The sequence below is a fragment of the Ovis canadensis genome, chromosome 15, assembly GCF_042477335.2.
Source record: "Ovis canadensis isolate MfBH-ARS-UI-01 breed Bighorn chromosome 15, ARS-UI_OviCan_v2, whole genome shotgun sequence".
Taxonomy (NCBI): Eukaryota; Metazoa; Chordata; class Mammalia; order Artiodactyla; family Bovidae; genus Ovis; species Ovis canadensis.
The window spans coordinates 54713954-54740174 of record NC_091259.1 but is presented as its reverse complement, the minus strand read 5'-3'; the positions used below and the strand labels follow the sequence as shown (position 1 = coordinate 54740174).

Below are 26221 nucleotides of genomic sequence, written 5' to 3'. Positions count from 1 at the left end.
TCGTGGTGAACACATTTATTTAATATGGGGGGTGGGGTATTGCTGCCTCTGTCAGTGTGTATAGGGTGGTAGGGAGACAACCAGAGGGACTCTCGCCCTGGAGTAAGAGGCTGTTCTGGCCCCAGGCAGGGGGGTGGGGAGCAGACTGAGGAGATGGGGAGGTGTGTAAGGTGGGGAGGGGAGGGTGAAGCTCTGCACACATCCTTGGGACCATGGTCCAGGCCCACCCAGTCACCAAAGCAAGAACCGAATAAATAAAGTGCAACCGTGGGGGGTTGGGAGGGGGGAGGGAGGGCACCGGGCGCACCCACGCCCACAGCCCACATTCAGTGCTGCCAGGTCTGGCCCACCTCCCGGCCAGACCATCTTGTCCAATCACCCCTATGTCCGTCCCTCCATGAGCCAGGCAGGGCCCCTGTGCAGCTACTGGAGGTAGCGATAGGCCTTAAAGCAGTGGTTGCCGGCGTCAGCCACCACCACGTGGCCATCCGAGGTCAGTGCCAGGCCCTGGGGGCCATACAGTGGCTCTGCAGATGTGTTGATATAGGACAGGAAGGAGCCAGAGCTGTCGAATACCTGGGGAGGGAGTGGAGATCAGGGGGAGAGGTGAGATCAGGCAGATGAGTGGCATTTGGGGAGGGGGGTGAGCGGGGCCCAGCGGGAAACCTCAGCCTCATGCCACCCCTGGGCCTTCCTCACCTGGATGCGGCTGTTGCCCCAGTCGGCCACGATGATGTTCCCATTGGAGTCCACGGCTACCCCCGTGGGAGCGTTGAACTGCCCGTTGCCCTCGCCATGGGAGCCAAACTTGAAGAGGAATTCCCCGTCGGCACTGTACACCTGGCGGAGGAGAGGTCTGGGGGCTGGGGACCCGGCCTCGGGCAGAAGGCAGGGCCTTGGAGGAGGATGGGGTGAAGCCCCAGGGCGGAGGACCCCCGCATCTGCAGCTGTAAACCAGTTTCTTCTCCCTGGACTTCACGTCCATGCATCCCACTGCCTACTGGACACCCCCGCTGATGTCCCTTGGGCAGCTCATCTTCCCTGGGAAGGCAGTTCATTCTCCTTCCCAGTGACTGGCAACACCCTGGTGGCCACAAGTCACTCTCAACCCCACCTTCTCCTCTGCTTGACCTCCAGTGAACTACCATAAGCCGCTGAGTCTGTGTCAAATCTGTACCCTATGCATACAGTGCCACTGCAATGGTGCTCAGCTGGATTACCGCAAAAGACTGATCTTCCTGCCTCTAGTCTCACCCCAGCCAGAGTGCTCTAAGACGCACAAGACTGCATCACGTTCCTGCCTGCAATCCTTCAGTGACTCCCCATAACTCTTAGGAAGAGAGCAAGCCCCTTCAAGGGAGTGAGCAAGCCTCGTTTCTCACCTGGCACTACTCCCCCATCTTCAAACCTCATCTGAACTACCTGAACTACATGGGAAGAGTTTCCGCCTGCTTGGCTTCTCCTGTCTCCCCATCTTCTGGTTAATTCCCAGTTGTGCTTCAGGTCATTTTCGGTCTCACCTAAATCAAGGGCTCCTGTGACGCCCTCACCTAGTCTGCCTGCATTCCCGCAGCACAGCATCTGCCACATCAAATTACAATATCCTGGCACCTTTTTCTCAACCCCACTAGACCAAAATCAAGAAGACAGGGAACATATTTGCTTTAACATAGTGATAATTCCCAGCTTCGAGCACAGTTCCTGGGACAATGCAGCCACGTCACAAATGTTTATTGAGCAAAGCAATGATCTCGGGGGAGAAAGCAGGGAGGTGAGGGAGACAGGGGTCTTGTGGAGGAGGAAAGAATGGAGGCCATGGAGGGCCATGGAGGGAGGGGGGGCACTGACCTTCACTGAATGGTTATGGAAATCCGTCACTACAATCTCATTCTTGTTGTTCACAGCCACAAAATGGGGCCCTGAAAATACAAAGTGGGCTCTCTGGCAGTAAGCCGGGAGACTGAGCGGAGTGGGGAAGAACCTCTGTGATGACAAAGCTGGGCTGTGAGGAGATGGCGGGGTCTCTGGGATGGTGGAGCTAGGGTACAGTGCAGGGACGGGCTCCCCTAGGGCCACAATATAAGAGAAGGGGTCTTTAGAACTGGGGCATATAGGGGAGTTCTCTGGGGCTGGGGTTTCGGGAACTAGGTCTCCAAATCCTCCTCCAATACCTGCAAAGTGGCGGTCAGTGGCCCCGCGGCCCCCAAAACGGCCCACCAGCTTGCCATTGGGCTGGAAGGTGAAGACGCAGCAGGACTTGTTGTCGACCACAATGATATGTCCGTTCCGGTCTACAGCCACTCCCTTGGGGCCCATGAGGCGGCCAGCTCCTATCTTGGTCTGTAAGAAGGGGTTACCCGTTAGGGGCTGCCTGGTGGGGACAGCAGTCCCAGCCTGGCGCCAAAACAGAACCTTAGGCTGAGGATGGATCAGGCAGTCCAGGCCTTGACCACCAGGAGGCACTGGAGTGGTCACTGCGGCTGGCCACCGCGGCTGCAGAGTAGAGTGACAGTAGGCCTCTCACCTTGAACTTGCCCTCAGGGGAGAAGATGCTGACCCAACGGTTGTCATAGTCTGCCACGATAATGTCTCCGTTGGTGTCCACGGCCACACCCGTGGGGCGCTGCAGCTGCCCGGGCGAGCGCCCTCGGACCCCGAAGCGGAACTTGAACTGGCCTTCATTGGAGAAAACCTGGAGCAGAGGAGCGAGGGAGGGAGAGGGCAGGAGGGGAGAGACTGTGGGCACAGAGGGAAGCGAGTGGGATCCTGAGGGAGGAGACCCCCCCCATTCATTCATCACTCAACCAGCACTTCCTGACATCCTGCTGGGGGCACAGGGCAGAATCAGACATGGCAGACCGTAGGGGACATGCAGCAGGGGTGTGACTGGGATCGTGAGGATGTGAAAGGGGCGAGAGGTGGTCAGGAAAGGCTCCAAGAGCAGGGCAGTCTGAGTTAACAGCCTCACAAGGATGCCAAGAGATGAGCCAGCGCTGGCGAGTAAAGACAGGGGAGGAAGGTGTTTAAGAGTCAACAGTATGCAAAAGGCAGAGTTCAATATGTACGCTACTTGAGTCCAGCGTGGGCACTACTATTTGTCCAGTGTGGTTGGACTGCAATGGGCATTTCCGTAAAGGACAGAAGAAGGCTTTACTCTGGATATGATGAGGAGTCACTGAAAAGCTCTGGGCAGGAGAATGACAAGATAAGATCCGACTCTGTGCTATAATATGAAATATATTTGGTCTTTGTCCCCAGTGCCTGGCACAGAGCTCTTCAAACCCTGAAAGAACTTCCTGATCAGTAGCAGTGTCTTTTGTCATTCACAAGGAGCCCCTTGTGAGTCTATGCTAATGAGGGACTTAGAGTGGGACCCCTGGATAGCTTCAGGATGAGGCTGGTCACCAGAAAGACCATCTGATTAAAGGGTCAGAACTTCCAGCTCTGCCCACCAACCTCTGGGAAGGAGAAGGGGTGGGGAGCACACATTAAGCTCTACAAATCCTCTTGAACAACAAGATTCAAAGAGCTTCCGGGTTGGTGCCAGGAAGGTGTGTTCCCCAGTTCCTCAGGGACCAAAGCTCCTATACTAGGAGACCTCACCCTATGTATCTCTTTTCTGGTTGTTCACCTGTATCTTTTATAATACCCTTTACACTAATAATATGATAAACATAATTAAATGTTTCTCTCAATTCTGTGAGCTGCTGTAGCTAATTATTTGCACCCAAGGAGTGGGATGTAGGAACTTTCAATTTACAGCTGGTGGGTCAGAGTATAGGTGACAACCTGAACTCTCAATTAGCCTCTGAAGAGGGCCATCTTATGGGGTTGAGCCTTTAACCTGTGGGGTGTGATGCCACCTTCAGGTAGTATCAGAATTGAGTTAAATTCATAGGATCGCTGGTCAGTGTCCACTGAGAATTAGAGAATTGCTTAGTGGTGCTGGAAAAAAGCCCAGGGGAGCTTTTTAAGAAAGAGCACACTAGGGATTTCCCTGACAGTCCAGTGGTTAAGGTGCTGCGCTTCCACTGCAGGGGGTGAGAGTTTGATCCTTGACTGAAGAACGAAGATCTCTCACACCACATGGCATGGCCAAAAAAAATTTTTTTAAGGAGTAGTTAAAAAAAAAAAAGAGCACTCTGGCTGCAGGGAGAAGTCAAGACTGGAAATTGCTGACTAGTCAGAGGTGCTGCAGTGATCCAGGGGAGAACTAATGCTGGCTTGGACCAGGGCACTTACTGGAGGGAAGTAGATGGACTCGAGACATAAGGAGGAAGACTCAACAGGACTTGGTAGCAGACAAGAAAGGGTTAGGTGAGGGTCAGGGGAAGGGACAAGGATTAGCCCCTCCAGGTGAGGAGGCTGATAAAGTAATCTGGACAGAATAAACCTTTCAACCTCTCACCCCTGCTTCTACCTCCCCCACCTTAGCAACAGGGTCAGGTCTCCCCATCCTTAAAACACTACTTTAATGCTCCTCTTCTCTATAGCTAAGCCTTCCTGCTTATTCCTCACAGCCAAAACATCTCTCTCTGCCTAAGTCTTTGTTATGACTCTAGGGACACAAGGTAAATTAGAGCCAAGAGCAGCCTCGCAGAACTCAAGTTATAGGCCTCGGCCTTGCTCTTGATCCAGACTTCTTCCCTCTTTAGTGGACTGAGGTCCCCACGCCTGCGTCATCCCCATTTTTCAGGCCTGCTGGGATGCTTGAACTGGTCCCAACTATGGACATCACTTCTTCCTGAGATGGACCTTCCATCATGCCCTCCCTGTCTGATCAGAACAGCCTCTGGGTTCTGCCCTGGTCCCGTGCTTGGACATCACTTGCCAGCACAAGAAGATAGGCACTACGGGCCGAGAGGGACGAAAAGGTGCAACCAGACTGGCAGTGAAGCATCTGCGTCCTTCACTCCAAGCAGCTTCGTTTCTATCTCAACACTGAGGCTTTATGGGGGGTCTTACTCTTCTCATCCTATCCTATCCCACCCCTTACAACTGGCCAACTCCAATTCATCTTCCAGCTCTCAGAATTCCCAGGTCACTTCTTCAGAGAAGCTTTTAATGATCAATTCTACTACCTGAATCAAAATATACATTTAAAGTTAGGTCTCCATAATACACATTTTTTAGCTCTTTTCATAACAACTGTCACTTCTGTAACTAAATCACTGCTAAGCAGCCTTGTTCCCTTCTAAGGATGTAAGCCCTAGGTGGGGCATGGACTGTGTCTGGTTTGTTTGCTGCTGCTCTGCACCACTGGTATAGCAACTGGTGCACAGCAGACATTCAACAATGAATGAATCCATCAGCTCACTCCCAGACCAGAACTGGACACCTCTCCTTGGGTACTGCACAGTTATCTCAAACTCACCACACGTGAAAGTGTGAATTCATCAACTTATTCCCAGGCCCGTTCGTGAAAGGCACCACCACCTGCCCAGGGCACCAAGCGCAGCAATTCTTGATCCCTCCCTCTCCTTTGAGATCTGATGACTCATCAAAACCTGTCATATTTACTTACTTATCTCTAGACTCCACCAGTGCCCTAATTTGACCCTTAACATCTCTCTCTTATGCCACAGTAGCAGTAAGCAACTTTAGGACCTGAGTCTACTTGGGCGAGAGACTAAATAAAATAAAACAAGCAAACCAGTGATTCTAGTAAAAAATGAAAAGGGTCATGGCAAAAGGCTGAGGGAGCTTGCAATGTGATTAACATTCTGCCTGAAAGAAATGAGGATGCTTTCACAAAAGAGCTGATAAAATTTCTGGACTCAATTAATTACACAAGGATGTAATATAACCAAATCAAACCCTTCATTCAAAAATCACAAAATGTTTTTTCTCTCCTGTCAGCTGATGCGGATTCAACACAAGGAGATTTGTCTTCGCCGCCACCATAGCCAGCTCCAAAGGAGGAAAAGTTCACGAGGACTCCAGTCCTCATGAACCGAGCGGGGAGTCGCTGTCCATCTGGAAGCCTGGCCCATACCAGACCTGAGGACCCCAGAGTGAAAGCAGCTGAAACCCAGCTTTAGAACTGAGAGCCAGGCTCCTAGCAGCTATGAGGTGGCTGTGTGGGTGGGGGCAGGGGCCAGGAGGATTGCTGCAGGGGAAGTAAGTATTTGGAGCAAGGAGGGGGCTGCACTAGGCCCTCCCTCTTATGTTCCCACCTGGAAACAATGGACAAGCACAGTCCCTTGTTGGGGAGACAAAGCGACATGTATGTCTACCACAGGAGAAGTTTCCCCAACCTCAACTTTTGTGCCAAAAAGCACCCTTGGCATACGGAGGAGGAACCGAGTTGGAAGGTGGAGGGTACGAGAGCAGGCCTCACCATCAGCCCTACCCATCCACCTTGCTCCACTCCATGCTATGCAGGATGGACCCAAATGCCTCCCTGTGCTGACCTGAGCCTCTCCTTTCCACTGCGCTTAGCAACAGGGTGGGAACAAAGGCAGGCTAGACAGGCTGGGGAACACACTCATGCAAGAGTCCCTGGCTCCTTCAGTCTGCTAGGAGGAAAGCAAGGGCCAGATGGAGCTGAACCTAAGGTGACAGACCTTTGGGAGAGTCGTATCTATGATAGGGGTACCCAGGCAGAGGGTCGGGAAGTTTAAACGTACAGGTGTGAAGTAAGGCTCAAGGACAAGTTTTGCTGTTTGACAAAATGTTTTCAGGAACCAAAAGTTTATAGTAGTTAGAAGCAAAATCCCACAGCTTCTGCTCCCAAACCATTTACAGCATGACCTCAGATACTTCACTCCTAATATAGTCTCCCTCCAGCCCCTCTCTCCAGCTCCCCGAACAGCCTCCTCCAGCACCTTCCCACCTCCTGGCTTTTGTTTACAGCCCCCACCTGGACAATGATCTTGTCAACAACAGCTAAGGTTAGAAGGTTCACTCAGTGTCGAGCACAGTACATTATGTCAGGCAGCCCTCTGAGGTATTCTTTTCCTAATTTTACACATGAGTTAACCAAAGCTCAGAGGGGTCACATGACTTGTCAGTAAGTGGCAGAACTAGGATTCAAGCCCAGGTGTCTGGTTTCAGACCTTTGAACTACGCTGCAGCGTCTAGCACCCTGGTGACTGCCATAGGCTCTGCCCACTCCTAGGCTCACTACAAGGAATAGAGAGAAAAAACCACATTTTCTAGCTTTGTGGAGCCCAGAGTGCAGCAGAGACCATGTCCTCTTGAGTGGTGGATGCTCCACTCAGGTGCGTGAGGCACTACGAGGGCCAGGGGCAGAACCACCTATGAAATGCATTATGTCCTAGCCACTGGAAGGCACTGCTTTCACAAGTTACCCATGTTTGACCGTCTGTCTAGTCAACTGGACATTTGCAGAGACTAGCACAGATAACATACAGGCATGTTGGAAGATAGCAGGGGAGGTGTGGAGCCTGCATCCTGGTGGTGAAAAGGGCAGGATGTAAGCTAGCCAAGTGGAGCCTCAGCTGGAGGCAGAGGGAAAGGAAGAACGAGCCAGATCTTTGGGGTCCAGGAGCTGGTCTGGCCTGACCATAGCCTGGGAGGCAGAGGCTGCCAGCTCAGTAAACCCTGGTGCCTAACTGTGAAGTTGCTGGTTACTGTTGTGGCCAGTGAGCTTGGGGTGGCAAGTGGCTGGGTGAGGGGTGGTGCTATGGTTCATTGTTCTTTAAGGAAAGGTACTCTGCAGGGTTTCGCCTTTCCTTCCAGAGATACTCTGTTTCTGAATAGGCTACAGCCTAAGAACCTCTACTTGGTGTTAGGGGAGAGCTTACCTGGATACATTGGTTGTTGCTGTCTGCTACCACAATGCGGCCGCTGCTGGCTGCAGACACACCCTGTAAATTGGTGAATTCACCCTTCTCCCTTCCACGACTCCCTGTGGGGAACAGATGGAATGGAAACAGACAAAAATTCACAGAGGTCATTTTGAGCCTCTGGCCCCACCCGTCCTACCCTCTGCCCGCCCCGTCCCGCCCCTTCTGGCTCAGCCCTCGGCCCTGCTGGCCCCGCTGTACCAACTCGGAAGACTAGCTCATCCTCGATGGGGTTGTCCTTCCGTTTGCCGCCTGTGCTGTACATGGAGCTGGGCCTCCGCACAGCCTTCTGGCGCACGTGGCTGCCCGGGCCGCCGGGAGACTTGACGCGGCGCTTGACGTCGTCCGGGGAAGGTGGCAGGTCCCCAGGGCGCAGGGCACGCACGCGGAAGGGGCTACCGCGCACCGGCTGTCCGTAGAGCAGCACCGAGAGGAGCAGCTCGCCTTCCGTACGCGCCGTGTACACCAGCTCGTACGTGCCATTCTTGTGGTCCACCACGGGAACCGGCAGGCGCGTGCCATCCGGGCCTGTGATCTCCGCACGCAGCTCGGCGCTGCCTGTGCGCACCAGCCGCCCATCCTTGTCTTTGGTAGTGACGGTGAGCGAGGCGGGCTGGCCCACCAGCGCCTGGCGCAAGCCCTCGCCCGTGGCCACTGTCTCGTGTGCAGTGGCACTGGTAGTGAGCAGTGCGCCCAGATTGAGCACCGATCTCCGCAGCCCGTCGACCTCGAGGACTAGCTCCAGCTGTGCGTTCTCGTGGGGCCGCTCCGGGAAGGCCTGCGCCGCCAAAGCCGCCAGCCGCTCACGCATGTGCTTGCGCACCAGCAGCACCTCCGGGGCCGAGCCCAGGCGCAGTGCCTGTTCCGCGAAGCTGCAGCTACTGCCGATGTGTTCCTGACCCTGACGTAGTGTGTCTAGCTGGGTCTGCAACACCTGAGGAGGGGTTCCGGGAGGTTTGGGTGAGCAGACTGGTGTGGTGGGGGGAAGGCTAAGGAGGGGGTGTTTCTTGTGATTCCTGATGAACTTGTACTATGGCATGAAAGAAATACAAGAGGGTGAGTATGGACAAAGGACACAGATGCCCGCAGCACCTACTGACCACTTGAGGAGGTAGAAACCAGAGGCCAGGGGAAGGTGTGCACAGGCGTGGAAAGGCGGGGACGGCAGCAGGCCGTCTCAGGATGGGAAAGGGCGAGCAGACGCACCTTCTGCTTGGCCCCACAGATGGCCTCCAGGTCGCTGACCAGAGCCTGCTTGCGCTGCTGCAACGCTTGCTCCAGGTCCTCGAAGGCTGAGCTGATCTGGGCCAGGGCCTCTGCCTTGCGCTCCTGCAGCTGCTGGCTGATGCCCCCGACTAAGGCGATAGCTGCAGACAGCTGCGGCAGTCTGGGGAGGGGAAACATCTCATACTGGGGCTGCTTGAGGGTGACCACGCCAAGCCATTCCTTCTCCCTGGGGACCCTACCGCTGCCCTAGGCGAATTCCCCTCCCTGCCACCTCCCTGTATCTCCATCCCAGGGTCTCTCTTCTGGCCCTGTGAAAACACCACCCCAGATGGCCCCACCAGCCCGCTTCCGCCAGGCGCCTACCGGCCGCGCACCGCCTCGAGCTGGCGCTGCAGGGCCGCCTTGTGCTGCTCCACTACGTCGCGTAGCAGCACCGTGCCATGCTCCCGGTGCTCGCCGGCTCGGCACTCCCCGCACATGGCCGTCTCACAGGCCTCACAGTAAAACTCCATCGTCTGGCAGCATAAGGACTCCAGTCAGGCATCCACTAGACACCAGACTTCTTTGTCCCCTCCCCTCCCCCACCTGCCCTCCTTGCCTCGCACCTTCCAGGTGCATCCCCTTACCTGGACCACTTTCCCCAGAGAAATACCCTCTCACCCACAGCCTCTCAGCCCCCTCCCCCGACCTCTCCTGCCCCTCCACCCCAAGTCCTGGCCTCACTGGGCCTGCTTGGGCCCACCTTGCCTTCATGGTTGGGGCAGGAGAGGGGGCGGCCAGCCACTGCGCTGAGGGGGTGGGGGTCCTCGGGGTCGTGGGCCCCATCAGGTGCCTGCTGCATGGCCTCCATGAGGCTGCTGATGAAGAAGTTGTTCTGCAACGCAGAGACGCCCTGCTCGGGGAGGATGGACGTCTGCCGGCACACCGGACAGGACAGTGTCAGGCTCTGGGCAGGGATGTAGTTCTGGAGGCATCTGGCCAGGGAGGAGGGGGCATCAGAGGAGGGGTGAGGTGGCGTCAGCACGCGCCTCCTCTCACCCGCCATGGGTGCCAGTCCCTCTCCTCTCAGGCGCGCTGTTACAGTCATTTGGAAACCACTCTGGCTGGCACACGCATCCTGTCCTGCCAGCAGGGGTAAGAGGCCTCCTCTCTCACAGCAGAGCGGGAACACACCGCTGACGCCTCTCAGAAGAGCAGACGTATCCGCATTCCTCAGTGTGTACAAACACAGGTTCACCTTTCACAGGTGTTTACAAACCCTTCCCACAGCAAGTGCGCCACTGCCTGTCCCCACTGCCCTGCCACTAACTCATTAAACATTTACTGACTGCCTACTCTTGCCAAATTTGTGCCAAGCTCTGGGAATACAAAGACAAAGCACAGTGCCTACCTCTAAAATACTTCCAGTTCATAGAGGAAAAAAAGTAACAAAATTAGAGTTTGTAGAAGTGAACAGTGTGATGGCTAAAAGCATGGGTCCTGAGGTGAGGCTGCCTGGGTTCAATTGCCAGGTCTGTCACCTATTATGCTATGTGACCCCTGACAAGTTACCTAACTGTTTATGTACTAAGGATCCCTCCTTTGTAAGATGGAGATAGTACAGGCTTCACAAAGTATGGAGGATGAAATGTAAAGTGCTGACAACGCCTCACTCACAGAAAGTGCTATATATTGTAGGCTATTAGTATTTGTTGTTGCCCGACTCTTTGTGTCCCCATTGACTGTAGCACACCAGGCTTCTCTGTCCTCCGTTATCTCCCAGAGTTTGCTCAAATTCATGTACAGGTATTAGTATTACGGATCATTAATATAAGGAACACAGGGACTTCCCTGGTGGTCCAGTGGTTAATCCCCGTCACTCTAGGGGGCCAGGGTTTAATCCCGAGTAAGGGAACTAAGACCTCATATACGGCAACTAAACAGGGGCACTACAGCTACTGAGCCCGCATGCTCTAAAGCCTGCACGCCACAACTGGAGAAGCCCATGTGCCAAAGAGCCAGCACAGTCAAAACAAATAAACATAAGGAGCATGGAAGATGTAGTAATAAAGAAATTCACAGAAGGGGCATCTGGCCAAGGGTGAGTGGAGTGGGGAGCCAGGAAGGGCAGAAGAGGAGGTGACATAAGCAAAATCTTCAGGGACAAATAATTGTTTGACCAGAGAAAGCAGGGAGAGGAGGAAGGGGGGGGTCCAGATACAGAAGGTGACCAGAAGCAGCACAGTATGACTAGGACATTATAAGCAGTTTGAGGTGGCTGGAGAGGACTCCAAGGCAAGGAATGGTAAGGGAAGTCTGGAGAGAGAGGCAGGGGCCAGCTCAGGGACGGCTCCCGGGCCACACCAAGGAGCTTAGAAGTTATCCCAACAGCAGGAGGGCATTGCAGGAGCATGGTAGAGCCAGGTTTACACTTTATCAAGCTCCTCTTCACTCTCTCTGTGTGGAAGGTGACTGTGAATATGATGAGACAGCAGACAAGGGGTGGTAGCATCTTCCTCCTTAGCACCCAGCTACCATTTATTAGGCGCCATGTGCCAGGCACTGTACACTTGATGCTTGTTAACAGACTCAGAAAGGTTAAGTGCTCCAAGATAACAAAGCTAGTGAACACGAGATGCAGATCCAAGGTAATGCATGTGCTTATGCAAGATACTCTTGTAATAGTCTGGGCAAGAGGTGAGGAAGACCTGGATTTACGCACTAGCAATGTAGACCAAAGGACAACAGAGGATGAGATGGTTGGATGGCGTCATTGACTCAATGGACGTGAGTTTGAGCAAGCTCCGGGAGATGGTAAAGGACAGAAAGCCTGGTATGCTGCAGTCCATGGGGTCGCAAAGAGTCAGACATGACTGAGCAACAGAACAATAACAATGTAGACCAAAATGAAACAAATTGGAGAAGTGTTTAAGAAGTGCAGCCAGTGGGAGGTGTTGTCCGATTAGATACCGGGAGTGAAAGATGAGCCTGGGTTGACTCCCAAGATCCTAGCTTAGACGACTAAGTGGATGGTGGTGCCATTCACCATGATGAGAAACACAGAAAGAGGACTAGTTTACAGGGAGGTTCAGCCTTGGCCTGGTTGAGTTTACAGTAACACTGGGACATCCAGGCAGAGGAGGAGCTGGGGAGAAGACAGGTTAGAGAGGGAGGGAGGCCACCAACATTCAGATGGCTCCTGTAGCCATGGGAGAGGACGTGATCACCAAGTAGGGGATTACAGTGCCAAGAGCAGGACCCAGCAAATACTGAATGAGGAGAGCAAAGAGGAACGGGCAGAGAGACAGAAGGAGAGATGGTGTCAGGGCAGCCTAGTGGAGCAATTCCAGAAGCAGGGAATGAGTAGTCATCAGTGTCAAAAGCAGCTGAGTCAGGCAAGGCAAGGATGGGAAAATGTTGCCAACTGAAGAGTGAATGGGAGGTTGGAAGTTTGAGTAAAAAGGAGGTTGAGGGGTTGGATGGCAGCTGGGAAGGACAGAGGGACAAAGGAGAGTTCTCATCTGTAATGGGAGGCTTGAGCATGTTTATAAATTGACAAGCCAGAAGAGGAGGGAGGGAAGAGACTAGAAGACATGGGACAAGGTCTGGGGATGGGAAAGTGGCTCAGTTTGGCTTGAAGAGGAGGAGTGGATGGATGGAGGGAGGGGGAAATGGAGGTGGCTGTACTTGAGCACCGGGGGCCAAAATTAGGATTCCTAAGTTGCCAGGCAAGGTTAGCGGCTGAGAACAAATGAGTGGGCGAAGGCAGGTCCAGGAGGACAAGGAGGCTAGGATTCAGCGCTGAAGGGAGGAGGAGAGGGGTCTTACTAGAAACAGACTGATAGCAGCTGCGTTTGCATGCGTGCTAAGTCGCTTCCGTTGTGACCGACTGCTTGAGACTCTATGGACCATAGCCTGCTGGGCTCCTCTGTACATAGAATTCTCCAGGCAAGAATACTGGAGTGAGTTGCAGTGCCCTCCTCCAGGGCATCTTCCCAACCCAGGGATTGAACCTGCATCTCTTAAGTCTCCTACACCGGCAGGCAGTCTCTACCACTAGAGCCACCGTGTTTGGAGACCACCAATTTGTGGAGGGAAGATCTGACTGGTGCAAAGTTTCCCATATCCTCAATCTCCCCTCTTAATGTTGTCTACATCTCCTGATCTGAATTAACTATCTTATTTATTTAACAAACACTATGTGCCAGGCACAGTTCTAAGTGCTTCACAAATATTAACTTATTGGTGACCTAGTTTCCCCCTCAGTCTTCTCGAGTTGAGGGTGGTTTTGGTCTCAAACTCCACATTCCTCGGGGCCAGAAGGTGGGGTTGAGTCCTCCCCACCCCTAACTGGAACGTTGCTAAATTCTCCTTCTTCAGCTCCTTGGAAGCTTAGGCCTTCTGTCTACAACACCCCACCCTGCTGTTGTCTCCATGCTTCCCCATTGGCTGAAGTCTTCCTCCTGGCTCACTCTCTTCTTCTATTACTCCCTTCCCACCCTAACACACACACTCCTGCCCTTATTCTCAATGACTCTGACATCCACAGAGTAACCCACCCACCATCAAGATTTCTTAGTTCCAGGGACTTCCCTGGTGGTCTACCGGTTATAACTTTGCATTCCCAATGTAGGGAGCATGAGTTCAATCCCTGGTCAGAGAACTAAGATTAAACATTTATGCAAGATGTGAGGGAAAAAAAAAAAAAAGATTTCTTAGTTCCTAAGCCTCTTTACCCCCTTACCCCCAGGATTTTTTCCTCTACTTAACCTCAGCTATCTACTCCCATGTTTCTAGTCCCACCAATGGCATCAACTCTGAAGTCTGCATTTCAACCATTCCGTTTAGTTTCCCCTGTAGCTCTCTTCCAAGTTCGCTGAATCTGGGGTTTACCCTGCAGAATACCTTTGAACTCATCAAGAACCCCATCCTAGTGTTGCTCATGCTTGGCTTATGAGGGCTTCCTAACTGGTTTCTGGTTTCCACTCTTGCTTCTGTAGAACCCACTCTTCCATAGCAGCCAGAATGAGCTTTGCAAAACCCAATTTATGTCACATTATTTCCCCGCTAAAGACAATCCTCCAGGGTTTCCCACTGCATTTAGAACAAACTTCAAACACTTTCCTAAAACCGCCAAGCTCCCCCATGAACTGTTCTGACTCTTTCCAACCTCACTTCACCCTACTTTCCTCCTTACTCATGCACGATGGCTTCTCCTCTGGTCTCTGAACATGCCCCAGTTACTCCTTCCTTAAGGCTTTTGCATGAAACAGTGCAAAGATGATCCCCATGCCTGGAACAATCTGCACATGCTTGTTTCCTTCTCATCCTCAGGTCTTAGATCAAACGTCACTTCCTTGGGAAAGCCTTCCCTGATGAATCTCTGTACACTAGCCCCTAGCCCAACCACCCTCACCTGCTCCCTATTTATTTTCTGGAAAACAGTCCAAACTGTGACTCTCTTGTTTATTTGCTCACCTATTGTCCATCACTTCTCACTAGAGCATAAGTCTTTGAGAGCAGGGACCAAGGGATAAGCGAATGAGTGGCAGTTGGGAGAGAAGGCTCTGCAGTCAAATCTGGATTCAGACCTTGACTATTTAACTTGCTGCAGAGCCTTGGAAATATTTCTTAATTACTTAATGACTCTGAACCCTAGTTTCCTCTTCTCTAAAAATGGGGATAATAAAGTATCTGTTGGAAGGATTAAGTAAATCAATACATGTAAATCACTTAGCCAGTCCCTGGCAAATAGTGAGCAATCAATACATGGTAGCTATTGTTATCATTTCTCAGGCACTGATTTTTTTCCAGGAGTGCTCAGCGATCTGGGTGTAGGAGAAGGTGTGGAGACATCTAATTACAGCTCAGATCCAGGATTGGGCTTCTGCCCCATGGGTTTGGAAGAGGACAAAGGTATATGGTCTGCATAGGATTCAGAATGGGTAGGAAAGACAGGGAGTCCAGGAAGGAGCGGGTGATTGGGAGAACAGGGAGCCGTCAAGGGCATTAGACATCTACATCCAGTCAAAGCTGGTATACTGAAAGTGGCGTGATGGAGCCCAGAGTGGGATGCTGGAGCTTGTGGCCACAGAAGAAGTGACATTGTTTTGGGTGATGGCAAAATTCAGGGTGTCTTTGGGAGGGTGTCTGACTGAAGTGGTATGGAGGGCATCCCTGAAGAAATAGTCAAGAACTAAGGAGCATAGGTAGGTAGAGAAGTCAGCCAGGCTGATGTAAGAATAGACAGGAAGGCTGAGACTGTTTCCAGTTGATGAAGAGGAGAGACAGCAGTAGAGCTGGAACCTGAAAGAGCAGGGCTAGAAGGGAAGAGCGTCGCTAGGGCAGAGCCGGGTTCAGGGAAGGGGTTGGTGGGGCGGGGTGGAGGCAATGGTGACAAGACCCAGGGATCTGGTAACTCACTGCAGAGCAATAAGGGATGAGGCTGGAGAGGGAATACTGTCAAAATACAGATGTGATCACGCATGAAACGCTTCAAAGGCTTCACGTGGCTCTCAGGCTAAGAACAAAATTCCCCAAGAGGTCCGCAAAGCCCCTCTTGGTCTGAGCTCCAGCTCTGTCCCAGGCCACTCGCAACTGCACTCGCTATGCTCCAGCCTCGCCGGGCTTCCTCTAGAGTCTCTCACCCAATGCAGTTATTCACGCCACGTGGCTTCCTCGTGTTCTGCTTTCTGCTGGAAGACTCTGACCACTCCCTTCACTCAGTTAACTCCCATCCAGCCTCTGGATCCGACCTCAGGGAAGCCTTCTCTGATTCTCTAAATTCTAACAGATCCCATCTCAGCACTTTATTTGCAGCACTCATTCAGGGTACAATATTACATTTATCTGTATCAATATTACATTTATCTACAATATTACATTTATATCTGTAGTCCGGCTGTATGATGATTTGATTACTATCTTCCTCCTTCACTATACTGTCAGCCCTTCAAGAGCAAGGATCATATCTGTTTTTGCTTATCACTGCTTGCCCAGCACCTGGGACAGGTCTGGTTTGTAGTAGTTGTTCGATAAATAAATATTTGTTGAGTGAATGAATAATAGATAGAAGCCCAGAGGCTGGGACGAGTTGCCTTTCACTCAGTGCCTCAGGATGACAATGAGGATGAGCAGGGAGGATAGACCTAGCTTTAAACATGCTCCCACTGGTCAGAAATTTCTGGTGCCAGAGCTGGTTGAGAGCCTCAGTTCTGTTTGATTTCTCTGGTGATGTCGAAGGCTGCCTCAGGGTTTGGGCAGGGGCACAGAAGGCCCTGTTCTAGGCAGGAGGCGCAGCCCAGTGTTAGGAAACCACTGGTCCTCTCACAGGCCCAAACCTTCATCTCCTGTAGGTCGGGGTTCATCTGCTCCCCTCCATGTGTGCACACATCTCCCTCACCTCTTACAGGTTTACACACACCATTCCTTTCTCCAGAGGGCCTGCAAGGTCCTCATCCCTCCCCGGTACACACCCCCTCACCTTTCACAGAAGGTGTGCAGACAAGGCAGGACTTTGGGGCACCGGTATCGATCCAGGCAGATGCTGCACACCAGGAACTGCTTGTCCATCGGCTGGACCTCCGGGCCAGGACTGTCTTCCCTTTTCGCCATGGTGCCCACGGGTGGCTCCTGCCACTCACACCAGCCTGTACCCAGAGAGATGGTCAGTACCAGGGAAGCCAGCACTCCCTTCCTCCAAGTGATCCCCACTATCCACAGTCCCTGAAAAGCACTAGCCCCTGCCAGGAATGGAGCAAGGTGAAGTCGGTGGACTGGGGGCCCTCTGAGCCTGCTGCTCTGGACAAAAGCACAGGCATCAGGTTAGACTGGACTTCAAACCCAGGTCAGCCTCTTCCCAGCTATGTGACCTTGGACAATTCATATATCCTCTTTGTGCTTCAGTTTCCATAATTTGCAGTTATGGGAATACTAATCCCTACCTGAAATGGTTGTTTTGAGGATTCCCACTTGTGTTTGTCAAGTGCACAGTACAGGGATGTCCACTTTCACTGACACACCCACCCTTTATCTCCTTTTGCCTCCCCTAAACCCTCCCTCAGGAGGCTTTTCTGATAGAGTATCTCTCCTCTGGTGACCTACAGCCCTTCTAGCAGTTCTCTGACCCACCTCCCAGCACAACTGCCCAGGGTCGCATTCTCCTCCACATCCAATCAGTATCCAGGTCTCATGGATTCTGCCTCCCAAATATCTTATCCCCTTTACTCCAAATGCACAGATACCACCCTCATTCATGCTGCCGCCAGTTCTCTCCAACGATACAGCAACAACCTAACCAGTGTCCTTGTCTCCTTGCCTGTTAGTCATCAATCGCCCTAGCAGCCAGAATGAAGCTTCTAAACACAGATTCCATCTAGCCACTAACTCCCTGTTTAAATTCTTTCAATGGCTCTCCATTGTCCAGAGGACAAAGTCCAAACTCCTTAAATTGGCCAACAAGGCTTAGCTTTGTCTGGCCCATACCTCCGTCTACAACCTCACATCTCATGATGCTGTGAGCAGTCACACTGGTTTCTTTTCAGTTCCTGGAAAACTCCTTGTTCTCTTTTGCTTCTGGGCAGTCACACATTCTGTTCCCTCTGCCTGAAATCCTCTTCTAACCTCTACTTTGTCTGACTAATTTCTCGCTTATCTTTCAGGTCTGCGCGTAAATGTCACTTCCTCCAGAAGGCCTTCCCTGATTTCCTGAGGTCTGGATGAGGTGCTCCACCTTTGCATCTTTCTGTACCCTGTATTTCTTCCATCCTGGCCCTTATACACTACACTGTAATTTTCTTGTTGTTTCTTGGTTTCTTCCACTCTATGCAGAGTTCTTGGAGAGAGGTATTGTATTTTATTCATTTTTAATCCTAGCACTTAGCACAGAGTCTGATATAAGGATTGGTTTGTATTTATTGAAGAAATTCAGTAATTCAATAACTATTAAGTGCCTACTTTGTACGGGCACTGGGGATAGAGTGATACACAGAACAGATATGGTCACTGTCCTAGTGGTGGAGAGGTGGTGACAGATATTTAAAAAGTAAATAAATGAATATATATATATATATAATTACAAATTTGGGGAAGGGAGTGCTGTACAGAAGAAAGGGTGCTATAAGAAAGTTATGAGGTTTCAGTTGGGTGATTGAGGAAGGCCTTTCCAAGCAGGTGACTTTTAAGCAGAGCTTTGAGGGGCTAGAAGGTAAATGGCAGGGTTCTGAAAGAGATGGGAATACCAGACCACCTAACCTGCCTCTTGAGAACTCTGTATGCAGGTCAGGAAGCAACAGTTAGAACTGGACATGGAACAACAGACTGGTTCCAAATAGGAAAAGGAGTATGTCAAGGCTGTATATTGTCACCCTGCTTATTTAACTTCTATGCAGAGTACATCATGAGAAACACTGGACTGGAAGAAACACAAGCTGGAATCAAGATTGCTGGGAGAAATATCAATCACCTCAGATATGCAGATGACACCACCCTTATGGCAGAAAGGGAAGAGGAGCTAAAAAGCCTCTTGATGAAAGTAAAAGAGGAGAGCAAAAAAGTTGGCTTAAAGCTCAACATTCAGAAAACAAAGATCATGGCATCTGGTCCCATCACTTCATGGGAAATAGATGGGGAAACAGTGGAAACAGTGCCAGACTTTATTTTGGGGGGCTCCAGAATCACTGCAGATGGTGACTGCAGCCATGAAATTAAAAGACACTTACTCCTTGGAAGAAAAGTTATGACCAACCTAGATAGCATATTCAAAAGCAGAGACATTACCTTGCTGACTAAGGTCCGTCTAGTCAAGGCTATGGTTTTTCCTGTCGTCATGTATGGATGTGAGAGTTGGACTGTGAAGAAGGCTGAGCGCCGAAGAATTGATGCTTTTGAACTGTGGTGTTGGAGAAGACTCTTGAGAGTCCCTTGGACTGCAAGGAGATCCAACCAGTCCATTCTGAAGGAGATCGACCCTGGGATTTCTTTGGAAGGAATGATGCTAAAGCTGAAACTCCAGTACTTTGGCCACCTCATGAGAAGAGCTGACTCATTGGAAAAGACTCTGATGCTGGGAGGGATTGGGGGCAGGAGGAGAAGGGGACAACGAAGGATGAGATGGCTGGATGGCATCACAGACTCGATGGACGTGAGTCTGAGTGAACTCCTGGCGATGGTGATGGACAGTGAGGCCTGGCGTGCTGCGATTCATGGAGTCGCAAAGAGTCAGACACGACTGAGCAACTCAACTGAACTGAACTGAACTGAGGGTAGAGGCATTAGGGAGTGAGGGAGGGGATTTATTCCAGGCTGAAGGAACAACATGAAGGAAAGCTCTTAGGCAAAAAGGTCATTGAGAACCTGAACGGACCACATGATTAGAACAAAGGAATAAAAGACTGGAGGTACCTCTGGGAATGAGATGACAAAGGACCTTGATGTTAAGAATCTGGGTTTTATCACAAATTGGGAGGGAAATGATGCAATGTATAAAAATAAAAATAAATTAAAAAGCTATTCTGGTGGCTACAAGGATTGAAGAAGAGCCAAGTGGAAGCAGGAAGACCCCTTGGGAGGCTACCCCAGTTCTTTAGGTAGGCTGATGCTGGGTATTAGTAGCGTGTTAGTTGCTCAGTCATGTCTGACTCTTTGTGACCCCATGAACTGTAGCTCTCTAGGCTCCTCCATCCATAGGATTTTCCAGGCAAGAATACTGGAGTGGGTTGCCATTTCCTTCTCTAGGGGATCTTCCTGACCCAGGGATTGAACCCAGGTCTCCCAGTTTGCAGGCAGACTTTTTACCATCTGAGCCACCAGCCTATAAGCAAAATGGTGGACTGAGCTGAGAAATAACCGTAATGTTGAGTTAAAAGGATATCATGACTGACCAGATGTGGAGGGGACAGGAATAAGGCAATAAGGACTCACAGGTTTCTCCCCTGAACAGATGGTGGACTGTGCCCAGAGACAGTGAAGCTGAGGAACTGATTTGGGCTGTTCCATTTTAGCCACGTTATGTCTGAGATGTGATAACCGAGCTAGAGTTGTCAAGTAAGGAATAGAATATAGGAGCTCAAGGGAGAGGTCTGGACTGGTTTTGGACTTGGAAGCACCGGCATATTAATGATACTTGAGGCAATGGTGGGGCTTCCCAGGTGGCTCAGTGGGCATAGAATCTGCCTGTGGCTCAGGAAATGCCAGAGACTCGGGTTTGATCCCTGGGTTGGGAAGATCCCCTTGGGAAGGGCATGGCAACCCACTCCAGTGTTCTTTCCTGGAGAATCCCATGGAGAGAGGAGCCTGGCGGGCTACAGTCCACAGGGTCGTAGAGAGTCAGACACAACTGAGCAACTGAGCATGCACGCACGCACGGCAATGATAATGGACGGGACTGTCTAGAGACAGAGAGTGAAGAGTGAAGGAGAACCCAGAGGAATGGGAGGAAGACCAAGAGTGTATGCTGCTGCTGCTGCTGCTGCTGCTGCTGCTGCTGCTAAGTCACTTGAGTCAAGTCTGACTCTGTGCAGCCCCATAGACGGCAGCCCACCAGGCTCTTCCATCCATGGGATTTTCCAGGCAAGAGTACTGGAGTGGGTTGCAAGAGTGTATGGGATCAAGGAAATCCAGGAAAGAGACTGACTCAAGAAAGAAGGAGCAGTGAAAGAAGATAAAGACTGAGGATATCTTACAGATTTGGATGTGGTGGAACGGAAGGGGCAGAAGCCAAGTCAGAGTGATGCAAGGATGACTGGAGATGAAGAAAGTAACACAGTGGATGTAAACCATTTAAGAGAGAAACATGGCCATGAAAGGAGGCAGAAAGATAATCAGACTACTTCAAAACAGGCAGTGACGAGGAGCAGGCCATCCCTCTCTGTGCCCAGCTCAATGCAGCATGGGCCTCTCCAAGACAATGAGTGAATGCAGAGTGAAGGGATGCAATGGGCCAGTCCAGAGCCCTCTCCAGGTTTGTGGAGGGGCAGGAGAGAGGCTTGGCTGCATGTGTCTCAATTTATGTGAGGGTGGGCATGGGCAGGGTGGAAGGCATCCCTGTGAGCATCCTCCCCTGATGTGGGCACTGGGATTCTGAGGTTCCTTCTCCAGAAATGATGGGTTCTGAATCTGGAGACTTAATACAAAGACAGCAACCCAGCAGGAAGAGGACAGATTGAGGGTTGGCGGAAGGAATAGGAGGCCAGGGCCAAGCTGATGCTTCTGTTTGGCAAAGGGGAGGGCTGGGAGGAAGAGTAGGAGTGGTCCACCCGGCCCTTCTCGGGCAGCTGGAAGTCAGGCTCCACCTCCCTCCAAGCCCAAGGGGCTCTCCCAGCCTGTCACACAGAGGCGGGGATTGGGCTCCATCCAGGCACTGTCAGCTCCTCCCTCCCTTCCCCTTCCTGCTTCAGTTCCCCACCCAGACGTGCTGGGCACGCAGCCGCTTAGGTCACACCCACTCCCCAACCCCCCTATCCCCCCGCCCTGGCCTAAATCACTAGGCTCCCTTCCTCTCCTGGGCTTCTGCTCCCACCACTCCCATCTCACTGTCCCCAAGGTCCTATAGGCCATGGTTTAAATGAACTGTTTATCACAGCAGACACTCGGAAGATCTTGAACTCAGAGCTGAGATTTCACCCTGCTTCCTCAGGCTGCCTACTGCCATCTCTGCATCCCTTATCCTTCCCATCTTTTAATTGAGGTTCTAAAGGTTTCCTCTTTCAGCATTCATTCAGCACCTCTGCTAGGTCTGGGGATACAAAGAAATAGTCACAGCTTAGCCTTCATGGATTCCACAATCTAATAAATAAGAGTAGGTAGCCATTCCTTTCTCCAGGGGATCTTCCCAACCCAGGGATGGAACCCAGGTCTCCAGCATTGCAGGTGGATTCTTTACTGTCTGAACCTCCAGGGAAACCCAATAAATAGATTACTGCAGTGCAATATGGTGGGGGCTATGATGGGGAAGGACAGATTGCTAAGAGTCACCTAACCTAGATCCTGGACAGGGGAAGAGGGTACTAAAGGTTGGAGGTCAAGGGAATTCTCCAGAAGAAAAGGCCATTCAAGAGCTCCAGGATGGGTAAGAGTTACAGAGAGCATGCCTTTTGCAACAGGAGACTGAATCAAACACTGTGACAGGGGAGGGCTAAGAAATGAGATAGAGTGGTTAGCAGCAGTTAGATCACAATGTTTTGTTGGTCTTATTAAGGAATTTAGACTTTACCCTACACTGGTAGGGGGGTAAGCCTTTATCCAAAACCTTTTAGGGGCAGGGTGGGAAGGTGGAGAGGGTTTAAGTGCAGGGTGAGGGAGAGAATAGAGTAAATTTTTGACTGCAGTGTGGGAAAAAGATGAAGGGTGTCACAAGTAGAACATTAAGAGACTGCCATGATATTCTAGAGGAGACATGAGAGTGACCTTGGTTAGTAGAGTAGCAAAGGGGAGGGGACAGAAGTGGATTTCCTAGCAAGAAATCACAAAACTTGGTGACCAGTTATTAGATATGAAGAGTAGAGGGAGAATAAAGAATTAGAGATGATTCATAGTTTTCTAGCTTGAAAACTCTGAAAGACAAGCAGTTTGAATGGGAGGGTGACAGGCTCAGTGTTTAGTAAAAGGAATCTGAGGTGCCTACAGGACTTTCGAGTGGAGAGATCCAGCTGGCAATTGGAAAGATAAGCTGGAGCCTAGGAGAGAGGTCTGGTCTGGAGATAATGAATTTGGAGTCCTTGGTGTACACATGGTGCCTGAAGCCATCGAAGTGGATGACATCATCCAGAGAGGTATAAGATGAGAAAGGAGAGCCTGTGACTGTGCCCCAAGGAACTTCAACATTTAAGGAAGCAAAGCCTACAAACAAGCTGAAAAGATGTAGCCAAGGAGGCAGGAAAATCAGGAAAGATACCCTGAAAGCAAAGGGAGAAGACAGCTTCATGGATAAGAGAACAGTCTTCACTGTGAAATGCTGCAAAGAGTTCCCATGATCTAAAGCTCTAAAAGAGCTGATATTAGCCCCAGGGAGTGTGGTTTCTAAGGGCTGAGGAAAGGAAGCCAGATCCAGGGGGCTGAAGAGGAAGTTGATTGTGAGCAAATGAAGACAGCCAGTGCTGATTCCACTAGATCTCTGACATCTGCAAAGGATCTATTCCAAGGCTTTTCAGTTTCTCCAAATTCTCAAGCAACATCTAATTTCCTCCAGGACTTCCCTCTACAACCTCACGGGAGTCCCAGTATACATTACTTACACAGCTGTGAGTAAAGGTGGGTGACCAAGACATTGTTAAACAGTGGTTGCAAGAAGCCAGTTAGGTTCACTCACTTCTGAAAATGACTTTCTCCTGTTCACTAGCCTCCAAGTGTACTCGATCATTTGAAGCCTCAGCAAAAGGACAAATGCTGCAGGTTACTGTCTCTGGGGTTTCTCTGGAACAGTTGAAACTGGCAAGGAAGGAAAGTGATGAAATTTGCAGTACCACTCTCCTCGCCCCCTACTGCTAGACTGAGTAGGTGAATGAACCATTCAATCACCTGATCAACCTATCAAGCAATCAAATTTTCTGGGCACTCTGGACAAGGCCCTTAAAACAGTTACTGGAGACGCAATGCTGAAACAGACACACTACCTGTCCTTTACAAGTTCTCAGACTAGGGTGGGAATCAGACTCATAAATATATAGCCTACAATGTGATAAGTGTCATGATATTAACATATGCAAACTACAGTGGCAGCAAAGAGGAGGAAGTATCTAACTCTGAAGGTAGAGGAGGAGAATAAAGAAAACTTGCAGAAGAAGGGATAATATGAACTGGATCTTGGGGGACAAATAGGATAAGTACATTGGGAAAACAGTGGGTCAAGGAACAGAAGCATGAAAAATTAAGAAACATGGACCAGTTGGGCAAGACAGCAAGACTCAAAAAGGCAGTGTACTTGATGTACTTGATGTTATCATGACCCACTTGATGTCAGTTCTCTACTTGCCTCTCTGGCTGCTCCTTCACTGTCCATTCTTTATCTGTCTAGTTCCTCAGGGCTTTGTTCTAGGGCCTTTTCTCCCCTCACTTTCATACTCTGGGGTATCTCACCATCTCCCATGGTTTCAGTTACCGTCCACTTGCTAATGACTCCCAAAGTCTTATCTCCTATGCAGAAAACTTTCTTGAACCCAGACCTAAATATCTAGCTGTATCTAGGACATCTGAACAGGGATGATGCTAGAGACTAGTCTAAAACTGACTTCACTTTCCCCTAACCTATTCATCTTGCTGCATCTCTCATCTCAATAAAAGCTACCACCATCCATCTAGCTCCATCAGCCAGAATCCTGGGAGTCTTCTCAATTCCTTCTCATCCTTCAATTTTCAGATATAGGCTATGACTATATCCTTGCTTCTGTTCCTAAAATGTGTCTTGGTTAAAGGTCAGGAGATTCAGGAGCTAGTCCTGACTCTCACTAACCTCACTAATGCAAGGTAAGACTCTGGACAAGTTCCTATTCCATCCCCTTACTTGCAAATTGTGTGTGTGTGGCATATCTTTCTCTTCCCCAGATCTGAGATTCCCAAGGTTCTCTGTCCAGCCAAAGGTCTCTACAGATTGTAATATGTGTCCATGATCAAATTCAACCTTGTACAACCTTGAGTATTTGATTTCTGGTTTTCACAGCAAGGCTAGGTGTGTTAGACAGTGGTTGCAGTTGTCTATCTCTCTTGCTGAGTTGAGGGCAACAATGACCCTCCTTCTGAACACCCTCTACCCTAGCCTAGCAAAATGACTTTGCTCTGTTTTCCTGAACACAAATACTATACAAACTATGGGCCTTTGCTCAGGCTCTTCTCTCAGCAAGAATGCCATTGTCCCCTGAGTGGCTGAGGCAGCACCTGGCACACAGAGGTGCTCAGTATATGTTGGTGACAAGAGAGCCATGTTTAAATTACTGCAGTTCCCTCTCACCAGACAGAATCAAAGGCAATAACAAGACAAGGGAACAAAGTTCCAAGGAAAAAGACCTCCACTCAACATAAAGAAGCTTCCCATAGCAGAAGGTAGTAAGTGCTCTGTCACTGGAGGCATGCAAGCCAAGCGAGGCAGGGCACCTGTCAGGCCTGCAGCTGATTCCAATTCTGCACCAAATCACAGCCCTGCTTAGGGAATGAATGGGCACTGATGAACTGGACAGACAGGCAGGGAGAGACCTGTGAAAAAGACCTCTGCACCTGCTCCAACCTCCCAGATCTCATCTTCCTCCAGGGGCCAGTCCTCATTTATGCTTTCCACATCAGAGACCCTCGCACAGCAACAAGCCCAGGACCGGCCTTTAGCGGACTGACCTCCCTGGGGTGCAGCCTGCCCCTCCAACCTGCAACCATCTGTCCCTGCAGGATTGCAGCCCATGATCTGAAGCCAAGTCCAGAAGGGAGGAGGCCAGAACCAGGGAGGAGCCTGGGGTCCTCCAGGCGGGGCCCTGGCTGCATGGGAAACAGAAGAGTCCTTTCCTACAAGAAACAGCCTCCGGATGAGGCTGCCCGTCCTGAGGCCAGGGCTAGAGGAGGAAAGGGTGTCCTCTATACCCGCCGATGGGCCTCTAGGTGCCTGAGGACGGAGAGGGTAGCAAGGGGTGGAAGTGTCTGCACCAGGGAGAAAGGAACCCTCAGACAAGCTGGGCCACTAGATTCCAGAGTCCCACTCAGCAACCCCACCCGCGCCCCCACCCCCCATCATCCTCGGCCGCACTGTTCGACACCCTCCGCCAACATACACAAGCTCCCAAACCCTGCGCTCTTCCAAGGAACCATCACCCATCCACCCGCGCCTCCCCCCTCAAACATGGACCTCACGTGAGCAGCCACAGCCCGAAGAATCCCCCCACGGCTCTCACGGACAGGGACACGCCTCACGTGGACAGAGACAAGCACAGCTTTTGAAAAGCATCTATGCCCCCACCCACAGCCACTCGGACAGACACATCGCCGCTCCGACCCAGACCGGGACCCAGGCAGACAGGAACACAAACGCACCCCTGGGGGCCGCCAGTCGCACTCACCGCGGCCAGGCAGGATGGGAGGGCCGAGACCAGGACTGCGGCCACTCCGAGGGGCCCGCGGCGCCGCCCCTGCTGCCAGCGCCCGTCCGCCCGGCCGTGCCCGCGGCGCCGCCCCACGTCCCGCGCCTCCGCCTGTCCCCGCGCCGGCGCCGCCGCCGGACCCGCCGCACAGGC

The 26221-nt window shown here is 51.2% G+C and overlaps 1 protein-coding gene across 6 annotated transcripts; it reads right to left on the bottom strand.

The window, feature by feature from the left end:
- On the bottom strand, window positions 1-26221 carry TRIM3 (tripartite motif containing 3). Of its 6 annotated transcripts, none has more exons than XM_069555174.1 (12): window positions 26048-26221; window positions 16501-16666; window positions 9781-10012; window positions 9402-9553; window positions 9018-9198; window positions 8013-8745; window positions 7770-7873; window positions 2525-2692; window positions 2172-2340; window positions 1849-1919; window positions 700-840; window positions 1-576 (listed from the first exon to the last, which is right to left on the bottom strand). In XM_069555174.1, exons 2-12 carry the CDS (start codon window positions 16629-16631, stop codon window positions 424-426), a joined length of 2235 nt encoding a protein of 744 aa, XP_069411275.1. In that variant the 5' UTR covers window positions 16632-16666; window positions 26048-26221; the 3' UTR covers window positions 1-423. The 6 variants fall into 6 exon arrangements, with proteins under 6 accessions (XP_069411275.1, XP_069411278.1, XP_069411276.1 ...); XM_069555177.1 differs by having other exon boundaries at window positions 9786-10012; window positions 26048-26215; XM_069555175.1 differs by having other exon boundaries at window positions 26022-26198.

What these genes read in the sequence shown, in the direction of transcription:
- TRIM3 (XM_069555174.1), bottom strand. Translation starts at nt 16,631, where the DNA reads ATGGCGAAAAGGGAAGACAGTCCTGGCCCGGAGGTCCAGCCGATGGAC. An exon ending in TGAGCTAGTCTTCCGAGTTG is followed by an intron (nt 7,874 to 8,012) that starts GTACAGCGGGGC and finishes TGTTCCCCACAG; the next exon opens with GGAGTCGTGGAAGGGAGAAG. An exon ending in TCCATAACCATTCAGTGAAG is followed by an intron (nt 841 to 1,848) that starts GTCAGTGCCCCC and finishes CTCCTCCGCCAG; the next exon opens with GTGTACAGTGCCGACGGGGA.